The following is a 20,208-nucleotide window of genomic DNA, read 5'->3' on the forward strand; positions in this document are numbered from 1 at the left end:
CACTGGAAATGTGTTGGCCCCTTCTCCCCGTCCCTCCCTGCCTTGTCTCCAGGTCCCACTAGGCTCCAGTGGGGGCTAAAATTGGCAACCCTTACATGAGTGACATGTTGTTTATCTCTCGCTTATGGGAGGCCTCCGAGTTATCTCAAGTTTTTCCTAAACAACATTTTTTTCTCCATTTCTTTTATATATTAAAAAAAAGCAGAAGAAAAGAGATTATCTTATTTTATACAATATGCCACCAGCCAGAGAGCAGAGCATCAGCCACACTCATGGGTTGCATAGCAACTGGCTTCTCAATTGATTTTTTGAGAAGGAACCAGAGCTACTCAAGTGTTCTCATTTTAAATATTTCCTTGGATGATGGAAATCAAAGGAAATGGAGATGAGAGACTTGGGGACATTCTGAGGACATAAGGTATCTTGTGAAGGCCAGCTCAAGACAGGGTCTGCGACGCTTGTTGAAATTCGTCAGCGTTTGGGTGAAAGGTCAGACAGTCTTGGCCTATTACTAGAAGGCAGAGACATGCTGTGAGGAAAGGGCTCCACAGGCTACAGCCTTGGACCAACACCACTGTGCTCTTGCCATGTGTCCCACAGTGGAAAGACCAGAGGAGGCTGGGAGGTAGAGGCTTCATTCAGATAGCCTTGAGTCAGAGACCCTCAAGGGCCAAGCTCAGTCTACACCTTTGCCTGGGATAGGCCCCCTTGCATCCTAGTAGGGTAAAACATAATTACCTGTCCCCAGTCATCCTTGGCACCCCTCCTCACCCAGAGCTTTAGGCCTAGAATAGATGAAGCAGTGTTAGGGCTGGACACTGCCATTGGGGGGTGCCTCAGGCCCTTTGATCTGCTCTCACAAATACACCTTAGGTTGGATACTTAATAAACAACAGAAGTTTATTCCTCATTGTTCTGAAGGCCGGGAAGTCCAAGGTCTGAATGCCAGGAGATCTGGAGTCCTCACAGGTAGCTGAATGCTCACCAGTGGCCGATGGGACAGGCCTCAGAGCTGTATGAGAGCCACTCCAGTTCAGGGACCTTTGTCCTCCTGACCTGATGATCTCTTAGGGTCCCACATCTTAATACTATTGTTCTAGAAATTAGGTTCCAAGATAGGAATTCTAATTTTTAGACCACGACAGGAGTTCCTATTCAATCCTGTTCTAGTAGCTTGGCTTTCTCAGATGGGCATGGCTTCCCACCTGCTCTCCCCTTCCTGCCCGCTCTTCCCTTGAGGGTCTAGGAGGCACCCGTACCATGACTTCTGAGGCACCCACATCACCTCGCATGCCACCAGAAGACACTGTTCATGTCAGCCCAATGGTACTTATGGGACCTGGGTGGCTTACTTAACATCACAGAGGAGGAACCCTCACGCTTGGCAGCAATAGTTGCAGCCATGAAGGTCAGACAGAGTGCTGACTCAGACAATGAACCCCCCCCACCTTGGCTGTACAGCCTTCAGGCTCCCTTCTCTGGGAGTCAGCTGACTTTATTTATACCTCTTTCTGGGATTCCACCCTCCGTGATCCAGAGGTATTTCTCAAGAAAACGAGAGCACACTCCTGTAACTGTCAGAGCAGTGTATGTTCTAATCACTATGTCTTAGTGATGTTGCCAGGGAGGAAGCATCCTAGTATCCTCAAAGCCTCACCCAGTTCTGTCCCAGGCATCCTGTTGGGGGACTGATAGGCATCCCCAATGATAAGGGGACACCCATAGTCACTGTCACTATCTCCATATGTGGCTCCATGGGGCAAGTGACCTACCGAAGGTCATACGTGACAGCCACTTTGTCACTAGAGGATGAGCCAGTTGCTGTCATTCTATCAGGCTGGAGAGCACAGACCTTCCGTGAGCAGCCCCTGGCTCCCCTGTGACTTTCCCCCTGTGTCCAATGCCCCCAGACAACGATGGCTCTGCCACTCTATGTCCTCACTTACGGACTCGGGATGGTGTTTAGAGACACTTTCACTGTTACAGGGTCTCAAATGGGTGTTAACACCAACTATTGCAAGTCGTATGGCCCGCCCACAGGGTCACAGGTCAAAGTCCCTGAGTTCTAGACTGGGTGCTCGGATTGGGCCCTAACACTCTGGGTTAGAGGAGCTCAGAGAGGAGTCAAAGTGTCCAAGACTAGCACTGACCTGAGCCCCTCACCTCCAGCTCCAAGCTCCCTGTCCGTGGCCTTGGGATTGGGCGTGTGGCCTATGTGCTCACAGACACATGGTGGCGCCCAGACTGCAGAGCCTTCCTACTGCCAGGCATGGAGACTGGCCTCCAAGCAGCAGATCCCATTTTTCTGTCTCCTTGACTGAAGGAGGGAGGAACATAAATAATTCAGCTCATTCCACAGTAAACAGTCAAAAGTGTCAGAGAGCAGCTTTTTGCACAAGTCTTAATTGGCTTGTTAAGGATGAGACCCCTGAATCTGTCTGGTGTCTAGAGGGCTACCATTGCCCAACTGCAAGTCAGATCTGCAGCCCAGCCTGTGGGAGCTGTGTTCCCTAGCCTGCCCACCTCGCTCAGTCTTGGCATTGCATTTTTGTAGCAGCAGCGCCACCTGGTGGTTATTTCTGTAGCCTGCCCTTCCTTTGCCTTGTCTAGAAGTGGACCTACCTGGCCAACCAAACTTTCTCCTACCCTGTGTATGACTTCCACTTCCACCTTCACCTCAGGATCTGGAGTCAACGACTTTAACGGCATGAGGTGAAGTTTCTTATCTGTGAATTACGATAATGACAGTGGTTATGTCTTAGCCAGTTTTGAAGTTTAAGTGAGACAAAGGCAGAAGCTTGGCCTCAAAGGACCAGCAGGTCATGAAAGAATTGGTTGTTGCCATCAGGATTTGGACCCATTCCTGCTGGTGATGCTTTCCCACGAGTTCCAGGGAATGTTCCTGCAACCTCTAGGCTTTGTTCTTCCCTCCCTGGCCCAGCATGACTCTCCAGCATGTATATTTGGGTTTTGTTCATTCATTAATTCACCCCCTTTGTGATAAATATGTGTACCCCAGGATCAGCACAGGGCTGGCCTCGACCCTTTATAACAAGTAGTGTGTCTGGAGATGGCCTGTCAGACAATTGGCCTCATGTTGAAACTTGGGTAGCAAAGCCCACAGTAAAAGAATGACTGCTCTTCTTAAGGTCCCTGTGGAGCACTCAGTGAGCCTCCTGGGAAGCCCCCTCTGCTTCCGTGCTGGAGACAAAACTCCTCAGTAGTGAGAGAAGGCTTAGCTTCCCCCTACCAGGAAAGGATGTCTATGCCCTTGATCATTGGCCCAGGTGTCCACAACCCTACACTGCGGGCTCAGTGGCCCTGGACCATTTGGGATCTCCACACGGGGACCAGAGTTGTGGGAACAACAGTGTCACTGTGAAGAGCCTTGTCCCAGGATGTGAGCCCTTAAGCCCTCAGGAGCTAGATCCTTCCACTCCTACCACTCAGCCTCGGGGAATGGAGATGCCATGGTCAACTGTTGAATAGCACCACGTGCCCTCTGGACCCCAGGCTTCTGCACTGCCAGCCTATAGAATCAGCCACTACCCCAACCACCATAAGGATGGCCTCCTGCTCAGTCATCCCCATTCTGGCTCGGCTGAAAACAGGCACACGAAGATTCCCTAGAAAAACCCATGCAGGAGCCAGAGCTGAGAGGAAGTTGGACAGCCCAGACCAACGACACAGTCCTTCCAGCCTCTGGTAACTTCTGCCGGAGGTTCGGACTTAAGAAGTTGGAAGGTTTCTCCTCACCCTCAGTTTTATTCTCCACTCAGGATGCCTGCAACTTGTGATCTCAAAATATTAAATGGGAAAATTCCAGAAACCAAAAGTTGGCGACGTTTAAGTTGCAGAGGCTGTTCGGAGGGAACTTGTTGACATCAAGCGCTGTGTGTGTGTCCCCTGCCCCCATCGCGCCAGGACACTGGATTATCACCTGTCCAGCGTATCCACATCGTATGTGCACCCTGCTGCTCATCACCAGCAGCCTCGGGTATCAGGCCAACTGAGGGAAGATTAAAAGCCTGAAGTACAGGCTCCGGATGCAAACGAAGCCGTAGAGAGCTTGCACAGGCCGACGTTTACCATAAGTAAGCATATACAGGAAAACACAGGATCAGCGCTCTCTGGTTTGCAGCACCCACTGGGAACTGAGGATTCTCTAGCAGGTTCCCTACAGCTGGCCCAGTGGCAATTGGACTGCCTCTGACGGTTGGTACCTTGCCCTGCTTGCAGTCAGTTCTCTCTCCAAGGTCCCAGAAATCTCTGCCTCAAGCAAAGTTCTTTAAACTGTGTTTAGATTATGTGGACATGTGTGGAGGTGGGTAGGGTGGTTATATGCATGGGAGTAGGGATGTCCACAAAGACCTGAAGGTCCTCTGAGCTGGAGTTGGAGTCACAGGTGATTGGGGGCTCAGGTCTTCTTCTGCAAGAGCAGTATGCACTCTTTGAGCACTGATCCATCTCTCAAGACCCTTGAGAGGAGTCTTTAAGGGCATGTGCAGGAAGGGCAGCTGGTGGGTCCCAAGTGGAAGGTATGGAGGGTGAGGGAAAGAGGAAGGAAGCGGAAACAAAGGAAACGGAAAGTTCTTTGTTCTTCTAAGGCCCATCAGCTTTTCAGTTCTTTAAGCCTCTGTTCTATTAGCTGAGCTTTGGGACCCAGGTTGCCTCTTGACCTTAAGGCAACCAATTGTATATATTCAGTGTTGGATTCTGTACCTTGGAATCAGGAAAGAGGCACTCCCTGAAGATTTCACTGAGTGAGCAAACCGTACAGAAAAAGACCATCTCCTTTGGGCTGGAGAGGTGGCTCATGGTTAAGAGCACCGACTCCTCTTCCAGAGGTCCTGAGTTCAATTCCCAGCAACCACATGATGGCTCACAACCATCTGTAGTGCGATCTGACTGCCCTCTTCTGGTGTGTCTGAAGACAGAGACAGTGTACTCACTTACATAAAATAAATAAATATTAAAAAAGAAAAAAGAAAAAGACCATCTTTGTCGAGATGGCTTTTCCTCAACACTGTGTGCAGATCACACGTGTGCTAAGCCATGAGGCACTCCCCACACATCCTCTGCCCATGTCTGCACTCTCTGGGCCTGACATCTTCTGTGTCCCAGCAGATGTTGAGCCCTCTGACAGTGCAGTGAACCACACTTACTTCCCCTTCCTGGCTCCCTCCCTCTCTCTGGCAAGGATCAGCTCTTTCTAAAATGCACATGAGTCCTGTCCTTAGCCCCGGATACAATATTAATGTCTTGTCACAGACTGGCCTTTGGACAGGGCACTCTGTGAGCCCTAGAATGCCCCAGACCCAGTAAGGACAAGAACACTTCCCCTTGGGGCCTCAGTGCCTGCTTGAGATAGGCCAGACCTTGAAAAGATTGGGAGAAAATACAGTTGGTTCTCCATACCCACAGCTCTGCTTCTGCCAATTCCACCAACTACAGACGGAGGATAATCAGGAGGAAGCACGACATCTGTATTGAACATATGCAGCCTCTTATCTTGTTATTCCCTAAACAATCAGCATAACAACTACGCGCTCCATGCTTACACGGTGGTACATGGTATAAGTCATTTAGAGTGGATGTAAAGGATGCAGAGAGAGGTGTGAGGTTGTGTGCAAATGCTGTATCCTTTTGTAGAAGGAACTTGAGTGTTTACCAATGTGGTCTTCACTGGAGTACGAAATTCACTCCCCCAACAGACACTAAGGCTAACCAGATATGCACTACCTAGATCCTGTCACTTGAGACGCCTGAACGCTTTATTTCTTGGGGTGTCTGCATGCATTATCAAGACTCACAGGGTATATCCCATGGGTACTGTTTTCTGAAGTTCTACCTTCCTGGGTTCCCCCTCTATAGTGCAACTCCTATCTGGGACAGTGCTCCCCAAGTCTGTCTCTCTTCCCTGCCCTCTAGAGATCTTTCTTGGGATTCCAAAGCCAGTGAGCAGAACCTAGGCCCCTTGAGCTCTGTTCCCATAGCACAAACCCCTTGGAGCTGAGGAACACTGTAACAGTCTGCCTTCTTGGAACAGCCGGAGAAGAAAACAAGCAAGAAAAGAAGCAAGAACAAAAACACAAATCAATATTTCAATAAATTATCCTGCCGCGGCAGTGAAATCACCTTGTCTGCCAAGAGAGGCTCAGGACTAGAGCCCAGCATCTTGGGGGGAAGGAGAGAATCAGCAGGGGTTTCCACAAAACAGTGGGGTGCTCTGTCTACTGCAGTGTTGGGTCCTGTCTGCAAGGTAGGGAGGGGGTCTGTCCACTGGAAAAACTGTCTTTATTCAGAAGTTCTTGGTTGGGTGATTTGGAAAATGGGATCGAGTTTTGTTGTCTGTTAGAGCCATTTTTGTCCATGCCAACTTGTACGATTGGTTTGAACGGTGCTTGGAAATCGAACCCAGGTTTTGGGTATGCTGGTCTGACACCGTACCCACAGAGCTTTGTAAACTTTACATTTAACAGTAGACCCATCCAAAACATCTGCTCCGAAAAGTCTGGGCTTCTGCTTTGAATGCCAGCCATGGGCCAATGTTCACTGGACCCAACCCTTAAAGATACCTGAGTCTTCAACCTCTTCCCAGGACCTCTTAGGGGTGGGGGAGGAGTTCCGTCTGCATAGTATTGACCCATTTACTCTTACCCCGCATCAACCTGGCTCCTGTCTCCAGTCCTGTTCCCGTCCTGATCGCTGTTCCTAATCCCTGACTGTATATTCCTGGCTGAATTCTTCAGTCTCTTCCAAGACTTGGCTGGAACTCTTTTCCCATGCCGATTTAGGGCATGTAGATCAGCTAACTGCTATCTTTTACCTGCCAGCCAGTACCCTTGCCTGGAGTGGTCATGGTTCCCACAAAAGAAGGGTGCTGCTCTGAGTTCTTTTGGATGCAGATGACAGTAACCACCTCAGAATTGCTTGCCTCATTTATGAGGAATGTAGCCCTACAGTTCCCGTGGGCCGGATGCAGTGGCTTCCCCTGTTCACAGGCTAGACTGGTAGCATGGTGAGGGCCAGCTCTCTGTCCAACAGTCTCAGGCAAACAGGGTCCTGCCTCTGACCAATGAGTGAGCCTGGGAGGAGGATGGCTTGCCACCAGTGGAGACAAGTTTATAGCACCCACAAGTTTGTAGCAGGCGAGGATGACCAGGAACCTTCTCTTCTATTCAGAAGAATAGGGCTGAGTGGAAGGCAGATGTCATGGGAGTGACTTAGCAGGGAGCTTCGAGGCCCCTGGACCAGATCCCCAGTGGCTTGGCTCTGTGGCACAACTACCTGCTCAGCCCCTAGGTAACCTGGCAGGTACCAATCCTTCTGTCTCTCTCCACCCCACTGTAGTCCATGAGCCTCATTGAGATTGGAAACCCCTCTCAGAGTCTGGAGAACGTCTGCCGATGGGCCTACCTCCAGCAGAAGCCAGACACAGACCACGATGAGTACCACGATCATGCCATCTTCCTCACTAGACAGGACTTCGGGCCCTCCGGCATGCAAGGTTAGTCCTGTGCCTACAGATGCAGGGGAAGAAAGCTGGGACCTGCCAGGGACTCCCGAGCGCTGAAGCCGAGTCTAGAAAGTACCTTCTGGCTCTAAGGGACCACTAGAGCCTGGATCATTTCCCCAATACCCGCCCCCCGCAAACAAACAAACAAACAAACCCATGCTGTAGCACCGAGGAACTGAGGAATTCAGGAATGGCAGAATAGACAAGACTGAGCTTGACAGCCTAAAGAAGAGGCCAGGTCCAGGGTCTGGACCCGCAGGATTAAGTTTCTTCCTCTGGCTGCTGAGGAACACATTCGAATAGGTTACCAACTGCTTCTTTATACAAGGTTTCAAACCGAGCAAAATCAACAGGTATAAAAGAAAAAAAAATGACCAGACTGCACGATTGAAGATGTTAACAGACACTTCTTAGAACTGATAGACAGATAAGAAAATGAGCAAAGGCATAAACCTTTCAGTGAGGTGAGATGGTTCAGCTGGTGGAGGGACTTGATGCCAAGCCAGAGGTCAAGAGTTCAGTTCCCAGGACCCTCGTGGTAGAAGGAAAGAACTGACTCCAAAGCGCTGGAAATGATCAGAGCCCAAAACCCAGGAAGAAGCAGAGAAGCAGAAAAAGTCAGCACACAGGGCGGGGGAAGCCGCCGAGTGGGCAGGAAGCTGCCAGGGAGACAGACAAGACCAGGGAAAGACCTGCTGTAGGAAATGAATGCTGGTTGCAGTGTGGGCCATCACAGGCAACGTGGCCACCAAGCTCCATGGTGATGGGCAGAAGGCCTAACATCAGTGCAGGGTTCTTCTGAGTCCTACCATGGCGGGGCGGGGATTGATTCTGTAGAATTGCACTGGGGTTGTCTGGGGCTAGGACTTTAGGCCTGGCGGCTGGAGCCACCTTCTGTCTCCTCCCAGGCTATGCTCCCGTCACTGGGATGTGCCATCCCGTCCGCAGCTGCACCCTGAACCATGAGGATGGCTTCTCCTCGGCATTTGTGGTGGCTCATGAGACGGGCCATGTGTAAGTGGCCTGCCTGACCATCTTGTATGGGAAAACCAGATGTTCTACTCACTGACCACTTTTCCCTGTGCCTGAGAAGGACAGCCATGTAGGAAAGCCACTTAGACTTGCCCCGCCATTCTGGCCTGAGGCGGACTTTCTGCTGACAGAACAAGTCAAATCAAAGACGAAAGGCACCTGGGGTCAGAGCCAGTGCTCTGGGCCATAAGAGAGTCAAGAAGACATTATCCCATTCAAGTCTCAGATCCAGGACAGAACCTTACCCCATATTGTAGATAGGTCACCTAGGCTCTGAAGGAGGTAAACCCAGGGTCAAAAAGCCTGGACTCTGCCCAAATGTCCACATTCCAGGCATTAGATGAGACTCTGGATCTTGAGGCCAGATAAGCTGATGGGGGTGCACAGAGGAAGAAGGGGTACCCTGGATGCTCTGAGCTCAGTGTTCACTCAGAATAGCGTGGCCCTCCTTGGGGACAGAGCAAGGGCCCTAGTGGGTGGATGTCTGACAGAGTAGCAAGCCTCGCTTCAAGACTCTAGTCAAAGTAGATCAGACCAGAAAAGCTCGGAGATGTTTACTGTGTTCGAAATGCCGTCCTGGTGTTGTGATGTGGGCACATGGCAGGTGAATGCAGTCGGGGTCCAGTTGGGCTGCCTTGCTCCTCACACAGGCTGGGCATGGAGCACGATGGGCAAGGCAACCGCTGTGGTGACGAGGTACGGCTGGGCAGCATCATGGCACCCCTGGTACAGGCTGCCTTCCATCGATTCCACTGGTCCCGCTGCAGCCAGCAGGAGCTCAGCCGCTACCTGCAGTGAGTACCTACCCTGTCCCCCAAGGGTGATCCTTCCTTGGGTTCAGTTCTAAGAGAGCACATCACCTAGTTTGCCTGGGTGCAGCCTGAACTCTCAGGCCTTGGAGCCTGAAATGCCAGGGATGGGTGACAGAGCCTGATGCCAGCAGGGGATCCTGATTCGTGGGGGGTGGGGTGGGGTGAGGTTCTAGCCCTGATACTGAGTGGGCCTCAAAGCTGCCCTTGCCAGGTCTTGAAATCTTAAACTGGCGGATGAGGCACCAAAAAAACAGAGTAATGAAGTCTTGACCACCATGGTAACTCCAGAAAGGAGCTCAACTTCCCCCACTGAGGGTTGCTTGTGGCACCTACGTGTCCCCCCCTTACAGTTCCTATGACTGCCTGCGGGATGACCCCTTCGCCCACGACTGGCCGGCATTGCCTCAGCTCCCAGGGCTGCACTACTCCATGAACGAGCAGTGTCGTTTCGACTTTGGCCTGGGTTACATGATGTGCACTGCGGTGAGTGTCCCCAGGGCCCTGCGGTGATAACACTTAAGGCACCAGCCACTCCTGCCCAGGGCCGTAGGGATGACCACTTAATGTCCATGATGGATATTCTACCTCTCAGGTGCCTGCCAAACCTCCCCAAGGTGGGCGGCCTCCAAAGCTGGAGACTTGGGGACCCAGCAATACCCAGAGATCCTGTCATAGCCACACTGCATGCACACGAGCCTCATGGCCCCAGAATCAGATGAAGCTTGCAGCACCCACCCACACAGGCATGTTCATAGCCAGCTCAGGTGGTAGGATCGGGGTAAAGGGGTGGCGTTCTGCACGGTCAGTGGAGGAGGCAGGGTAGCCAGATAAACTGAGGATATGATATTCTCTTCCAGTTCCGGACCTTTGACCCCTGCAAACAGCTATGGTGCAGCCACCCAGATAACCCCTACTTTTGCAAGACAAAGAAGGGCCCACCTCTGGATGGGACTATGTGTGCACCTGGCAAGGTGAGTCAGGACTAAGGGATCTTCACATTTAAGGCACACGATAACCAGGAACAGGCCTTGCAGTATCTGCAGAGGCAAGCGGGGGCCTTCTGAGGAGGCCCCACCTGCCCTCTCTTTCCTGCTTCCCCACTCATATTTTGATACACCCTGTCATGTAGCTCAGGCTGGTCCTGTTATGAAGCCAAGGATGACTTTAAACTTCTCATCTTCCTGTTTCTACCTGTGATAGGATTGTAGGCATGTGCCATCATGCTAGGTTTGTACGATTCAAAGGACAGAACTCAGAATTTCCAGCATACTAGACAAACTTCCCCAACCTTCGTTCCTACTTTCTAATCACTCCACACACTGGACAGATTGGATGTTCCACACCACAGCAGAACAGTTATCTCACGCCCCCTTCCTGCCCATGGGTCAGTTTGCCATGAAGCCAGCAAAAAACCTGGTGGCTCCCAGGTACAGCATGAGGTTTAGCCTTGACAGCCCCCAAGGCTTCTGGTTTGTCCCTTGTCAAAATCACTGCTTGGCCACCTACCCTCTCAACAAATCTACAGAAAGTACCCTTTTCCTGTTTGCCCAGCCAAGAGTCCAAGCCCAGTTCTCATTGGTTCAGGTGAAAATATATTCACTACATAGCCAATCATCTTTCTAGGGGCCTGGCATATGCAGATGAGCTTAAACCAGGACTCCTCCCCCTCCTCATCCCTCAAGGTTCAGCCCAGTTTGAAGCTACACAGCTATCCATGGGTGCCACGTGGGTGAGAGAATTTCTCTTATCCCTTGTGACAAGGACAGTGACTTAAAGATCTCCTCAAAGCTCCACATCCCTACACCATCACACAGGGATTAAGGTTTTACCACTCCAAACATTCAGTCCACAGTGTCCCTCTCTTTGCCTGTGAATTCTACCTCACCCACCAGCTGACAGGAACAGGAGCCAGTGTGTCTCCAGCAGGAGCCAGCATGTCTTCTCCCCACCATGTTCAAGGGAGGGAAGCTTTAAAGGGAGAGCTGAAGTAACTATGGCCCGAAAGGAGAGGCCAGGATCACTTAGTCATGACTGCTGGCCATGTGTCTGTTTGCCCAGCCTGACTGAACTGCATAGAGCCCTTGACTGCATGCTCTGAACTCTAAAAGGAAGACCCCCAAGAAGGGCAATCCCTACAGGCTTCATATCTTGTCTCCTTCTACCACAGGGGTGCCAAGGCCCAAACTCAAGTTATCAGGCTTGGTGGCCTTTACTTGCAGAGCCATCTGGCTGACTGCTGTGGTTTGAGGCCCCACCCTCACCCCCATACACACATGTACCTATACACATGAAAACACACATTTGCAACACACACACATACACACACACACAAACATGTGTGCATGCACGCTCATGAATCCACACGAGAGAAAATATGATGATTTTTTTTTTTTTTTTTTTAGTTTGGGTCATTTGTGGTAATTGTTCTGTCAACCGTCTTTACTCTGAGTGAGACTTTTTTATTCTAAATCAGCAAACCATTTTGGACTGTGGTGTACTGAATTACTAATTCGCTGTTTTAAACTCCGAAGCCTTCTTAGCATGGACTCCTCAGGGTTTGAAAGTGTCCTCCACTGGGAGGAATGAGGTTATGGAATTTAGCATTTCCCCTGCTCCAGGCTCATGCTGGCTCATGTTTCTGTCATGCGTCCATCGCCCCTATACTCCTAGTCTTCCTCTTCCGTACGTACCCCAAGTTTACTTGGACCTGATATGTCTCCAGAACCTCCGCCATGTTGTTCTTGCTGCGTCTTTGTCCAGACACGTGAGGACATTTATCTTGGCAACAGGATATGAACAGACACGGGAGGTTCAGAGTAGGCCGGACAAGGCCCTGAAGGGCGGGCCTGCACATCCCATTTTTCTTGTTGTCACAGGCAAGGGGAGGCCTGTCTCACTTGAGTGTTTTGATCTTTAGGGCTGGTAAGATTAGATACCCCCTCCCCATCCCTGTGCCTTCAGAGCAGGCCCAGGGCAGCCATAGCAGACACTGCTCCCACTGAGGGGAGTAGGCCTCTCCAGCAACTCTCCTGCCTGCAATGGGTCAAGGGAATGCCTTCTTGTCTTTTCTTTGTAATTACTTTTGGGTTTTTTTTTTTGTTGTTGTTGTTTTTAACTTGGAGGGGTGCAGCATGCATGTGCCACAGAAGTCAGAACACAACACAGGACATCAGTCCTTTCCTTCCACCGTGTGGTCCCAGGGATCGAACCCAGTTCGTGGAGCAGCAAAGGGTTCACCCAATGGCCCATCTCACCAGCCTGCATCCCTGTCTTTCAGCACTGCTTCAAAGGCCACTGCATCTGGCTGACACCAGATATCCTCAAACGGGATGGCAACTGGGGTGCCTGGACTCCGTTTGGCTCCTGCTCGCGCACCTGTGGCACAGGCGTGAAGTTCAGGACCCGCCAGTGTGACAGCCCACAGTGAGTTGACTTGATATTGCCGAAGGCCCAAGCTGGCAGAGAGCACAGGGCAAGCCTCCCAGTCTGCATTTCCCTCCAGCTTAGGTTCAGAGGGAGGGCTCCTTCCCTGCCTCAGAGCCCATGGCGGAGAGCACAGGGCAAGCCTCCCAGTCTGCATTTCCCTCCAGCTTAGGTTCAGAGGGAGGGCTCCTTCCCTGCCTCACATTCCCTCCTTCCACCCATAACATTCTAGAAACATCAACTCGCTGCCCTAGGGGCCCCTGGTCCACTTTAGATAGTCCTTCTTGTTCTAAGGACTGGAAGAGAGAAGATGGAGCAGAGACGAGGAATTAGGGGGGTTCCACAGAGGAGGTTCTCCTGTGTCCCAGGATGCCAGGAGCCTCAACAGTGACAACTGCAGCTAGGCAGATAGTTTTTAGTCAGGTGAGAGCCAGGGTTAGGGGCTGCCACTTAGGCTTCGATACCTAAGTTCCCCAACACCTCCCCTCTTCTCTCCCCAGGCCCTGTGACTCCTCACACACATGGTGGGGTCATTTGTCTAGATGGTGTTGGACTAGTTGATGTTTTAAAGATTTTGTTTTACCTGCAAATATTGAAAATCTAGAATGTCACATAAAAAGCATAATATGACTGCCAGCCCCTAAGTGGGCCAGGAGCGGGCTGTCTTGCACGTCCCTGGACATATCCAGTCTGTCTGATCTCAGGCTACTGAAGTAGCTCCTATTCCTTTGTTCTCCAAGACAGCTGCACCGTTTCTGTCAAACCAAACACTGTCCGCCAGGGAGCCAAAGAGATCAGCAGTTACAGTTAGAGAGAAGGGTCAAGACTTTATGAAGGATAAGGACAGAGCCCCTGTGTCTGGCCACCTCATCTGTACATGAAAGCCTTTCTCCCACAGAGCATCCTTCTGCTTGGGATTCCAGACTATCTGCAGAAAGTCTGAGGGGATAGGGGAGCACAGTGAGCCCTCGAGCAGCCCTGAAGGATTTTTCTCTTGCTTTGGGAAGAGAGGAACACAGCAGAGAGCTAGAGCCACAAAAAGCCCTGGAGGGTTGAAACTGTTCTCTGCCCAGTGAGGAAGTCACAGAAGCATAGCTCATGCTTTCTACAGTGGAGAGACCCAGCCCTACACCAGATGTTTGTTAGAGATCCGTGCATGTACAATTCCACAATCCCAGGATCGCTCTAGGTGCTTTCTGTAGCTTGGTGGTTCAGCTCTGTGTGCCCAGGACCTTGTCACTGGGAGACTCAACCAGCATTTCTCACACTGGGATTGGTGCTGCAAAGGAGCAGGGAGAATCCTAACATGTGGTCATAGCTCTGTGTTCGTTAATAGTCCTGAGCTTTGAGGCCAGAGTGAAGGTGGCATGCTCAGGGAAGATGTCTCTCTCTCTCTCTCTCTCTCTCTCTCTCTCTCTCTCTCTCTCTCTCTCTCTCTCTCAGAGTTTCTCTGTGTAGCCCTGGCCATCCTTCAGTTTACTTTGTAGACCAGGCTACTACCAACTCCTTCTAGTCTTGATGTCCTGAAGCCTACCTGAATGGGAGCTAGCCGTGTCCTAGCAGGGCTGTGTCTCTTTACTCAATAGATGTGCCCCCTCCCTACCTAAGACTCAAGGATTTCCCTAAAAAGGCCACCAATGGGCAGGTATTTTTCTAGAGGCCCCAAGAAGGGGAACCTTTGCTTTCTCCTGCAGTCCAGCCAACGGGGGCCGCACCTGCTCGGGCCTGGCCTATGACTTCCAGCTCTGCAACCCCCAGGACTGTCCCAACTCCCTGGCTGACTTCCGGGAGGAGCAGTGTCGGCAGTGGGACCTGTACTTCGAGCACGGTGATGCCCAGCACCACTGGCTGCCTCATGAGCACCGGGATGGTGAGCTCCTGGGGAAATGGGTGAGATTTAGCTCAGGACCCTGGGTAGGGCAGGCAGGGGCATGCATTGTTGTACACCTCTGATCTTGTATGAGACAACTCTGTGATGACACTTGGGCCAGCAACAGGGCACAGTGCTGGCTAGTGTGGCTGCAGGGTCCCACTCCTGAGCAAGGGCTTTGAGGCTGGCAACAGGGCTTCAATTCCAAGGGAACCAGAACACCAGACAGGGAGAGGATGCTGGGGTGGGGGCTCAGGATGCAAGGAATGAGGCTGGAGTTGCTTGGGACCTCAGGTGTGGGGTGGGAGCAGAAGTTGACCCTGCAAGGCAATCCGGTGACTTTTGATAGGTAACTGAACTGGTTTCTTTTCTGTTGCTGTAATAAAATACCCCAACAAAAATAACCTAAGGGAGGAAAGGTTAATTCTAGCTAACAGTTCCAGATTACAATCTATTATAGCAGGGATTGCATTGAGGTCACAAGTAGAGAAAGAACGCACGAAGCATGCATTCAGCTCTTTCTCCCTTTTAACACAATCCAGAACCCAAACCCAGGGAATGACACTGCATGCTTTGGGCCTGGGTCTTCCCACCTCACTTAAGGCAATGAAAACAATCCCCGACACACATGCCCACAGGACAGCCTGGTCTAGACAGTCCTTTACTGGGATCCTCCGCAGGAAATTTTAGATTGTGTCAAGTTGGTAGTTAAAACTGACCATCACACCAACCTCTCTCACCTTAGGACTGTCCAGTGCAAGTGGCGGAAACTGTGAACCAAACACTTGAAGCTTTAAATGGCACGTATTTTGTGTCTTATGAAGTTGAAAATTTTGTAGCTTTAGTCCCCCCTCACTATAGGATACCCAGCTCCACGGATGTTCAAGTTCCTGTATAAAGTGTTGGTGTATAACTTACACGTGTTTCTCCAGATACTTCCAGATGACTTATACTACCTAATACCCCAGAGATGCTGTGCAAATCGTTGTCATTTAGTTACTTTTCTATTGTTGCGATAGAACGCCATGACCAAGGTAACTCATAAAAGAATTGACTTGTCTTATGGTTTCAGAGGGTTAGAGTCCATGATGGTGGAACAAAAGAACCCCTGAGAGCTCACATCTTGGTTCATAACCACGAGGCAGAGAGAGAGAGAGAGACAGACAGACAGACAGACAGACAGACAGACAGACAGACAGACAGACTGGTATGAGTTTTTGAAACCTTAAAACACATCCCCAATGTGACATGCCTTCTCCAACAAGGCCACACCTCCTAATCCTTCCTGAACAGAGTTCCACCAACGGAGGACCAAGCATTCAAACATATGAGCTATTCTCATTCAAACCACCACCGCTGTTCATCTGTATTAGTTAGAGAATAATGAGGAAGGGTGCATAAGGTCAATGCAAAGGCAATTCTTTTTTCAAATACCTTCAGTCTATTATGGGTTGAGCCCACAGATGAAGGATGTGATTAAAGAGGCTACTTCTATTCTGTTTGAGTCCCTCTCTCTCTAATTTGTATGTTGTAAACATACAATTTCTGTCTCCCGCCCCAAACACTGGACAGAGAATGGGTGCTGGGTGTGAGCCTAGTCACCTGCTTGTGCCCTACATGTGCTGATTCGAGGCTGAGGAACTACAGAGCTGACAGGACTGGGGGACATGAGCCTGGTGGCTCAGTGTAGCAATTGCTTCTCATAATTAATGCTGAACAAAGAGGGTAATTTGAGACTGAATCCAAGAGGGTCTGGCTGCATTGGACTGACTCTTACAGCATCACTCACTGTGCAAAACGATCGGTTTCACTGTGACATTTTAATACATGTCTGTCATCTTTTGATCATGTTGCCCCTCCATTACATTCTTACCACAATAAGCAGATATATTTGAGAGAGGGAGTGAGGGAAATTCTGCATAGGAAAGAAAATGTGATACTTGTTTTTCTGAGTCAGGCTTAATTTGTTTAATATGATGAATCTTGAGTTTCACCCATCTTCCTGGAAACAATGTAATTATCTTCTTCTCTATGTCTGAATAAAACTCCGTGTGTATACATATCACATTTTAAAATCCACTCCTCTGTTAATAGATGCATACCAAAGAGGATCGCATACCTTGGGTCTTGCCAACAGTTTGGACGAGCAGGCATCGCTATGACGTACTGACTTAGAGTCCTTTGGGTGTATCCCCAGGAGTGCTACAGCACAGCCTGTGGGCATCCTAGGTTTAGATTGTGGTGGAGCGTCCACGCTTATTTCCACAGTCACACACACTCCCACCAACGGTGAGGAAAGGTTCTGAGGAAGGCTTTTTAGGTGGAGACCCTCTGCAGAGTTGAGGATCTCCTCCAAGCAGGACTGTGGGGATGGAAGATGTGGGTCAGATTCACATCCTGGTTGGACCAGTTGGGGAAATCACTTCCTAAAGCCAAGAACACCAGAGTCAAAATCTCAGAAGCCAAGAAGATAGGAAGGTGGTTTCCATCAACTGTTGCTTTCTCTCTGTGTCCTCCCAGAACACAGATTTGTAGGGGTCAGGGGTGGGCCAGCTGAGTTCTAAGAACGCTGGGAGTTTTCTCTCTGGGGATCTTTTGAGACAGCTCTGGAATAAAACCCTGCCATGTCCCTTCCAGCCAAGGAGAGATGCCATCTCTACTGCGAGTCCAAGGAGACAGGGGAGGTGGTCTCCATGAAGCGCATGGTGCACGATGGGACACGCTGCTCCTACAAGGACGCCTTCAGCCTCTGTGTGCGTGGAGACTGCAGGGTGAGTGCCGAGAGGCAGCCAGATCAAGGCTCAGGGTTGCCACCTCCTGGTATCCTCTCTTGTTCTGTTCAGGCTCCACTGCCTAGAGAATGGTGTTTGCCATAATGGCCTGGACTTTCCTACATCAATTAACAATGGAGACCATCCTCCACCATAGACATTTTGGTTCCGGTGCACAGACTCATGGGTGATGAGTCCTCTGGAATGTGGGCTCTGGGATCAGACTAAGCCTTCCATGCTTACAAGCCAAGCCTCTGCATCTCTGGGCTGTTGCAGGGAGTGAACAGGATGTAAAAACGTCAAGAGCCGCTTTCACCAGGCTCTACCTCTTAAAGACTCCACTTACTAAGTGTTGTTACTTTGAGACAAAGCTGCTGTTGCTACATTGACTCAAAGCAGCCTAAGCCTTGTGTGGAACCCCTCAGGGCTGCCCCCGGTGTATGCTACGTGGGTACCCTTGGAGAGGGGCAGCATGGAAGGGCTGAGGACCAAAATACTGTGATGACGCAGGCTCTGTGCTCTGCATGATCTGAAGCAGGGTAAGCACATGCCTCATAATGGCCATATGGGGTCTGCCTCTCTCTCTAAAGCCCTTCTTCCCATGCATCAGGAGCTGCTAAGAATGGATACACAGATCCTGGTTGTGGTGGGAAACCAGTACTATAGATCTTGGGGGCTCAGGCATGAACAGGGATGATCTCTCAAAGGTCCCCTGCCCTCTCTTTCTCTGCAGAAAGTGGGCTGTGACGGGGTGATCGGCTCCCGCAAGCAGGAAGACAAGTGTGGTGTGTGTGGAGGTGACAACACCCACTGTAAAGTGGTGAAGGGCACGTTCACAAGGTCACCCAGGAAGCAAGGTGAGAAGCCCACCTCCTACCTGGGGTGGATCCTGAGACTAAGCTCCCGTGGGTGTGAAGGAGAGGGAACAGGGTTACAGGTGGAGCTTATAAGCCTTTGTCTGAGGTCAGAGGCTCACAGAGGGCAGTCCTTTCTGCCCCCCCACGATGCCCGGCTGCCTGTTATTTGTTCCCTCCCTCTCTCCTGCCCACAGATGGCTGTCATCAGAACTCCCCTGAATCTAGTACATAGGGTACACCCTCAAGCCACACCCAAAACATAGCAGCCTGGTACTGAGGCTGAGTTTCCATATGACCCTGCACCCTCTGGGTTGGCCCTGAAGCAGCTGACCACATCTCTGTGGTCTCAGTCAGCCTGTCTCCGACATGGAGACAAGCCTATTTGGTTTTCTGGTGAAAGGCTACAGAGCCAACCTATAGGCCCTGGCAATGAGCCTTGAGTACCCGCAAGGTCAGGTGCTCAGCTCTGGTCTTGTCAGCCCCGCACATGGGGTTCTAACACGGTTTGCAGATGAAGGCTTCCGTGGGGCTTGCTTGCTAGATGAGGTACCTTAGACTAACTTCCAGCACAACTGGAACCTGAGTGTTCAGTGAAGGAGACAACATGAAGGCACCTACGACCTGAAGGGGAGCAGAAATGCAGGGTATCCAGGTGTCCAGGTGACCCCTCTCCTACCCGAACGCAGAGGCTTTAGAAGCACCTGTGGTGAAGCTGCCTTGGAGGGCAGGGCCTCTCCTGGGGCATGTGTGTTGGAACGACTTCCTGTCTTCTCATCTGGCTTTCTTTCCACCCCCTCCCCCAAAGATTACATCAAGATGTTTGAGATCCCTGCAGGAGCCAGACACCTGCTCATCCAGGAAACTGACACCACCAGCCACCATCTGTGTGAGTCACAGCTTAATGCCTCAACACCTGTGAGACCTAGCCTCTGGGATGGGCAGAGTACCGAAGCTCCAAGGCTTGGGCTGTGTGGCCAGGTTCTGAGATCGACATCCTTGATTGACAGATGTTGCTCAGTTCCAGGCCACCTGTCCTTCCACTCAGCCCACTTCATGGGCTTTCTGACGTGCATCTTCCATGGGGAGGGAGGTCAGAACTTGAGATCAGAGAGCTCCTCTGGCAGCAGCTGCAGAGGGCCCTATGTCCCAGTCAAGCCATGTTCCTTCAGCTTGCAGAAGGGTGGAAGACCTCCCTCTCTGAAGGGCACTGGGCTAGGCAATAGGTCCCATGCAGAGGTTAACCTGGTCTTCATAGAGCAACCAAGGATGGGATATGAATCTCAAAAGCAAGCTGGGCTACTGGTGACAAAGACAGACCCCTGGTGCAAAGGGGGAGGGGAACACAGCTAGGAAAACCCCCCACGGCCTCCCTACCGATCATTAGGCCCAGTAGCCATGTGCTGTAATGACTGCCTGCTCCTCTTTACCATTCTCAGCTGTCAAGAACCTGGAGACAGGCAAGTTCATCTTAAATGAAGAGAACCACTTGGACCCCAATTCTAGATCCTTCATCGCCATGGGTGTGGAGTGGGAGTACAGGAATGAGGATGAGAGGGAGACGCTGCAGACCATAGGCCCACTCCACGGAACCATCACCGTGCTGGTGAGTGCTACCCCAGCCAGCAGGTTGAGGGCCTGGGACACTCGAGTTCCCTCTGTACTCTATAGGCTATGCTCTAAGCAGCCTCTTTCCCTGCCATGGTCTCCCCTCCATGTCAGCCATGAGTGGGCATGGACCCAGGGTTAGAACTCTGCTTTCTACACCACTCTTAGTAAGCATGGGCAAAGTCGCCTGTCTAGATGTTTCCATTTTTTGTATTGGAATGATGTTCACAGTTACACCATCAGATACACTAACCTCTGCTGTTGTGCTAAATTCTCACACCTGAGAGCTCAAAAAACCAGTTACAGGTCACCCTGGACT

General features: G+C 50.9%; 1 protein-coding gene across 1 annotated transcript in view; it reads left to right on the forward strand.

Annotated features, from left to right (window-relative positions):
• Positions 1-20,208, forward strand: part of Adamts2 (ADAM metallopeptidase with thrombospondin type 1 motif, 2) — a 205,454-nt gene that overhangs the window by 166,770 nt on the left and 18,476 nt on the right. The window contains 11 exon segments of the mRNA NM_001395424.1: positions 7,354-7,510; positions 8,428-8,533; positions 9,202-9,345; positions 9,714-9,846; positions 10,221-10,334; positions 12,641-12,786; positions 14,481-14,656; positions 17,294-17,427; positions 18,161-18,284; positions 19,090-19,170; positions 19,721-19,887. Coding sequence (NP_001382353.1) covers positions 7,354-7,510; positions 8,428-8,533; positions 9,202-9,345; positions 9,714-9,846; positions 10,221-10,334; positions 12,641-12,786; positions 14,481-14,656; positions 17,294-17,427; positions 18,161-18,284; positions 19,090-19,170; positions 19,721-19,887 — 1,482 coding nt within the window.

The sequence above is a fragment of the Rattus norvegicus genome, chromosome 10 (assembly GCF_036323735.1).
Source record: "Rattus norvegicus strain BN/NHsdMcwi chromosome 10, GRCr8, whole genome shotgun sequence".
Lineage (NCBI taxonomy): Eukaryota > Metazoa > Chordata > Mammalia > Rodentia > Muridae > Rattus > Rattus norvegicus.